At 42.4% G+C, this 6,080-nt stretch overlaps 1 protein-coding gene across 3 annotated transcripts in view; it reads right to left on the reverse strand.

The window, feature by feature from the left end:
* Positions 1-5,176, reverse strand: part of uacaa (uveal autoantigen with coiled-coil domains and ankyrin repeats a) — a 186,700-nt gene extending 181,524 nt beyond the window's left edge. For all 3 annotated transcript variants that reach the window (XM_059953028.1, XM_059953027.1, XM_059953026.1), the window contains exon 1: positions 4,964-5,176. In XM_059953028.1, the coding sequence (XP_059809011.1) occupies positions 4,964-5,011 (48 nt within the window). In that variant the 5' untranslated portion in view covers positions 5,012-5,176. The remainder of the gene's footprint in view (positions 1-4,963) is intronic.
* Positions 5,177-6,080: the final 904 nt, after the last annotated feature.

The following is a 6,080-nucleotide window of genomic DNA, read 5'->3' on the forward strand; positions in this document are numbered from 1 at the left end:
GCCTGCAAGAAAATGAATCTCAGGGTTGTATCGGTGACACATGCATACTTTGATAATAAACTTTCTTTGACTGATTTATGGTATTTTTTATGTCTGCACTGTCCTGCTGCTGCAAAACAACGTATTTGTGAATCGGATTCAACAGTTGGAGTGAACACGCATGAAGCTTTTGTGACAGGATCATAACTGTCCCATCACTTTGTTAATGGTTAAAAGTTTAGCATTATAAAACTTCTCTCATTTATATTGTCAAGATTAAGATACCTATTCAGCCCATTGAGTCCACTCCGCCATTTCATCATGGCTGATCCCAGATCCCATTCATACCTGCCCTCTCACCATATCCCTTGATGCCAGACCAATCAGGAAACGATCAGCTTCCACCTTCAATATACCCACGGACTTGGCCTCCACCAGAGTCTGTGGCAAAGCACTCCACAGACTCACCGCTCTTTGGCTAAATCGAACCTGCGTCCAGCACTTGAGCTGGCAGCTTGTTCCACACTCTCACCACTCTGACTGAGGTGCACTCATTCTCCTGCCTTCTCCCCAGAACCTTTAATCCCCTTACTAATCAACCTTCATTTTAAATATACCCAATGTCTTGGCCTCCACAGCCGTCATTGACAATGAACTCCACAGATTAACCATGCTCTGGCTAAAGAAATTCCTCATCTCTGTCCCTCAATTCTAAGGCTTTGCCATCTGGTTCTAGCACCCCATCCTCTCCACATCCACTATCCAGAATTTTCAATGAGACTCCCCCTCCTCATTCTTCTAAATTCCAAGGACCTAGAGCCATCAAACACAACATACATTAACCCTTTTATTTCTGGGATCATTCTCATGAACCTCCTCTGGACTCTCGGCAACGGCAACACATCTCATCTTAGATAAGGGGACCAAAACCACTCACAGTTCTCCAAGTGCGGTTTGACCAATGCCTTACAAAGCCCCAGGATTATATCTTTGCTCTCAAAATGAATGCTAACATTGCATTTGCCTTCCTCACTGACTTAACCTACAAGTTAACCTTTAAGGAATCCTGCACAAGGCCTCACAAGTCCCTTTACACCTCTGATTTCTGAATTTTCTCCATTTATTAAATAATCTACACCTTTATTCCTTCTGCCGAAGTGCATGGCCATACACATCCCAACAATGTATTCCATCAGCCACTTCGTTGCTCATTCTCCGAGTCAGTCGTTCTGCAGGTTCCCTGCTTCCTTAACACTACCTGTCCTTTCAGCCAACTTCATATTATCTGCAAAAACGTCGCCATAAAGCCATCAATTCCGTCATCCAGATTATTGACATATAATGTTAAAAAAAAGAGCATTCCAAACACTGGCCACTGCAGAACACCACTAATCACTGGCAGCCAACCAGAAAAGGCTCCCTTTATTGCCATCTGCCACTCAACCAGTCTTCTATCCCTGTTAGCTCATACCCCGATGAGGCAGATACTATCTCAATGCACTGATGTGATTGTGTCAGTATGGACAGCATGCAAGTCAAAGTTATTTCTGTGACAATAAGAAGCCAATTTACTTGTATCACTCAGCTGTGGGGCAGTTGAGTGAACACAAAAATCAATGAACTTAGTCCCAAAGTCACAAACGCGAATGCGTGCACTGGCAAATCAACTTCATTTCCAGCCGCAGGGAAATGAGGTCTTTGTATTAAAGACCAACAGCAGCTGCCATCCATGTAGAGAATATACGAAGTTTGGCAGTGAGTTTGTTCTCACAGCACTCGGAACCAGGGCAGGGAATACTCAACCGGAAACATATATTGACAATATACCATGGATTTCAGTTCATTGTGGCAGCTGCTTATTTGGGACAACTCATAAAGATCAAAAACTAAATGAGGAAATAACCGTCATTCCCTTTGTTTATCCGGGACACTAGGCTGCACAAAACTGGGGCTGGAGACCATTGCTGAACAGTTTCTAAACTAAGGTTAGTCATGTCCACTTGTGTGGCCAGTAGACACTACATCATGCTTAGAGTGAACAGTTTTAAATAGCTCTAATTTTTTTAAATCCTCTTGTGCCAAGATGAGGCCACCGTCAGGATGGAGGAGCAACAGCTTATATTCCATCTGGGGAGCCTCCAACCTGATGGTATGAATATCAATTTCTCCTTCTGTTAAAAAAATCCCTCCCCCTTACCTCTTCTTCTATTCTCCACTCTGGCCTCTTACTTCTTCTCACCTCCTCTGGGTCCCTTCCTCCTTCCCTTTCTTCCATGGCCTTTTGTGCTCTCCTACCAGATTCCCCCTTCTTCAGCCCGTTATCTCTTTCACCAATCAACTTCCCAGCTCTTTACTTCACCCCTCCCCTGGTTTCCCAATCACCCACCACCTTCTCATCTTCCTTCCCTCCCCCACCTTCGTACTCTGACTTCTCATCTTATTTTCCCCAGTCCTGAGTTCCTCCAGCACTCTGTGTATTACTTTAAAATTTCCAGCATCTGAAGATCTTCTTATGTTTCAAAACTGTTTCACTCACTGTGGCTTCAAGCATTCAGGCTTGGAGATGATGCCAGAAATGCCTGGGAGTGAAAATGAAAATTTCCCTACTTCAACAAGTTAGGTACTACAATGAATTTGAAGGTATCGCCAATCACCTTAAATGTTACAATGATAATGAAGATCAGGAGGATGCAATCATCCAAGGAACTGTATGAAGGCAGTTCATTATCTGAACTAGATGTCTGCACTGACTTTGTTCATTTACAAAGGAACACAGCAGGTGAATTCCTCCATCGATAACTATTAGGAACAAAATTACAGATTTATAGCACTGTAGCAGTATTGATAGTGTTCTAATTTGTTTTGCATTTCATTAATACACAATTTGCTACTCAGTTAAATGGTAGCTTCTCTTATTTTTATAACTTTTAAACTATTTCATTGAAACTTCAGCTAATTGGGGAAGGCACTTAATTAAGTGAAAATGGACTGATCCTCATGTGTTCCAATTAGCCGAAAATCACCATAGTTTAACAAAGGCCAAACTCCACAAATGAATCACTTCAAAGATCAAAAACCATCTTAAACTAGGTGGACAATTCCCAAAAACTTTCAGAATGACATGCACATTGATTACAAGATCAGCAGCATAAGCATGCAGCTACATTGATAAGACAAATTGTCAGATATTGCCCAGCATTGCTCAGGGCAAGCTGTCAATGAGGTGGTACGTCAGCCTGAAGGCACACAATCAAACACTTTAGAAACAGCTTCTTCTCCTCCACCATCAGATTTCTGAACAGTCTGTCAACACTACCTCACTATTTTGCTCTCTTTTTCTGAGATTTCATTTTAAATCTACAGAACTGTGCAAAAGTCATATATGTATATATAGGGTGCCTAAGACATTTGCATAGTACTGTATTCTTCATTGTGGAGCAGAGAGAGCTTGTAAATTTAGTGAGAGCCAAGGATGTTGAGAAAGGCAGGAGTGGAGTGCAGCGGAGGGGTGTGGGACAGGTGGCAGAGGAGTGGCAGGGGATGCTGCAGGTGCAGACGCACCCAGCCCTGAGACACCAGGCAAGGTCATTTGATTCCAAACAATTGGTTTATTGATCACTACAGAATATTTCTCTGGTGCTTCCTGCTCCCTCCACTTTCCCTTCCCCTTTTCCCAACCATGATTCCACTCTCCCTGCCCCCTTCCCACTCTCAGCCCACAATAGAGACCCAAATCAGAATCAGATTTATCACTCACGTCATGAAATTTGTTTTTACTTACGGCACAGTACAGTGCAATATATAAAATTACTACAGTACTGTGTAAAAGTTTTAGGCACTCTAGCTATGTATGTGTGCCTAAGACTCTTGCACAGTACTGTATATATTATTGAAAATTACAGCAATTTTTATGTACTGCTGCCACAAAAGAACAAGCTTCAAGACGTATGTTAGTGAAATTAAACTTGATTCTGGTAAATATCAAAGCATAGTCAGCAGAATCGTCACACTTCATGGGGGAGCTGTAATTTTCTTGAAACTAATTATAAACTTACAAAGGAGTCAATGCAGATGCATGGAAAATCTTACATAATTGGGACTGATTATAAGCCTACCATCAAACTAAAGTCAGCATCTGCTTTCTATGGAGAAGTGGTATCTGGGAATTAATACACGATTGTGGATTAACTTGGGCACCGATAGATATCCAGGAATTATCCAAATGCTTGACAAACCCTTCAGAGGATTCAACACAATTCGCAAATGTATACACCCAAAAATCACAGCCAATGCCATTGTGGATGGCCTCACTGGGCTCGACATAAATGCCTTGCCAGACCTCACAGGCAGTGCCTGGTATGCTGTTTTGTGATAGAGGTTCCTGCATGGTCTGTGATTGATCAAAAAAATCAGCATAAATAGCAGATAGTATTTACTTCTCTCTGGAATAATATGCACAATATTACACATTTAACAATTCCCAATGAATTCTGGTGAATATTGCAGGGGGAAGCCTGCAAAAGTAGAAACATGTCTTTTAATAGTAACAATGTAATATAGAGTAGAGTACTTTTAAAAAATCCACAGATCTTATATGAATAAAATTCATTACATTTGGTTAGCTTAGTCGAAAAGTAGTTCAGCATAGTATTGTGCAATATTGTCTGCCTGTGCCCATCTGCAAATCCCAACTGAACCACAACCTCCCGATACGACACACTGCAGAAATAGCAGGTTTAATAAAATTACCTTGCCAAATTAACACCTCCCCGTTTGGACTCAAAACTGAAGCAGAAGTTCCAGGATCAAAGAGAGACAGCAGAAACATACTGGGCACGCACAATAGTCAACCTCCAAAACAATTTAGCACTCACCCCCACACACACACCCCAGGAGGGAGAAGAAACATTAATTGAAGCTTCAGAAATACAGAATAACCAAAACACAGCGACTTCGGCCGCTAAATCCACAACTTTAAACTTACGCTGTGAGTCACTTCGTGCTTCTTCAGCCGTGACTTCAAGCTCTTCATGGCTAACTCCAGAATAAGCTGTATATTTAGTTCTCCAGACAGAGATGGTGCGAGAGACTGAATGTACGGACTTTGTTGTTTTTCCCCCCAACCAAACTTTTGAACTTTCCGGGCAGCGAAACACCGTTGACGAACTCCGCCACAACCTCCCTCCTCCCGGCACCAGCTCACCTGACGCTCAGCGTAGCCTCCGATTGACGTCCGCCCCTAACCAATCGCGGCAGCAACGCCGGTGGGTGGAGCGAACGGGACCAGCCTACGATGGATGGGGAGGCGGGATTTCCTGGCTTTGATGGACGGCTCAGAGCGCAAGCGCGGATGGGCACTCACCTGGAACCCTCCAAAGTCCCTCACCTGCCACTCGGCAAACTCACAGCTCCGGTTCGTGTTGGTGAATTTTATTTACATAGCAACCGACCCTAAGTTCTTTAAAAAAAAATCCCCCATTAGTAATTATTCTGTTTCTTCCAGTATTATTATCCAGCACTCAATATATTTATCTTTAATCTTAGGGTATCAGTTTCTATTCATTGTTCAGCATTATTTTATCTATAGGAATTTTATTTGCAAGACCCCCGATCTTCAAATTAATTTATAAGTTCCTGTTTGGTAATTTTTCTACTAAGCTGACTAATTGAAATTAATTTTGTTCATTTATTATCTATCAACAAATATACTCAAAAACTTCTGTAGATGTACCTTGGAGAGCATTCTGACAGGCTGCATCACTGTCTGGTATGGGGGGGGGGGGGGAGCTACTGCACAGGACTGAAAGAAGCTGCAGAGGGTTGTAAATTTAGTTAGATCCATTATGGGTACAAAGTACAAAGTACCCAGGATATCTTCAAGGAGCGGTGTCTCAGAAAGGCAGTGTCCATTACTAAGGACCTCCAGTACCCAGGGCATGCCCTTTTCTCACTATTACCATCAGGTAGGAGATACAGAAGCCTGAAGGCACACACTCAGCGATTCAAGAACAGCTTCTTCCCCTCTGCCATCCAATTCCTCATTGAACCCTTGAACACTAACGCAGTTTTTAATATATATTTCTGTTTTTGCATGATTTTCA

The sequence above is a fragment of the Hypanus sabinus genome, chromosome 28, assembly GCF_030144855.1.
Source record: "Hypanus sabinus isolate sHypSab1 chromosome 28, sHypSab1.hap1, whole genome shotgun sequence".
Taxonomy (NCBI): Eukaryota; Metazoa; Chordata; class Chondrichthyes; order Myliobatiformes; family Dasyatidae; genus Hypanus; species Hypanus sabinus.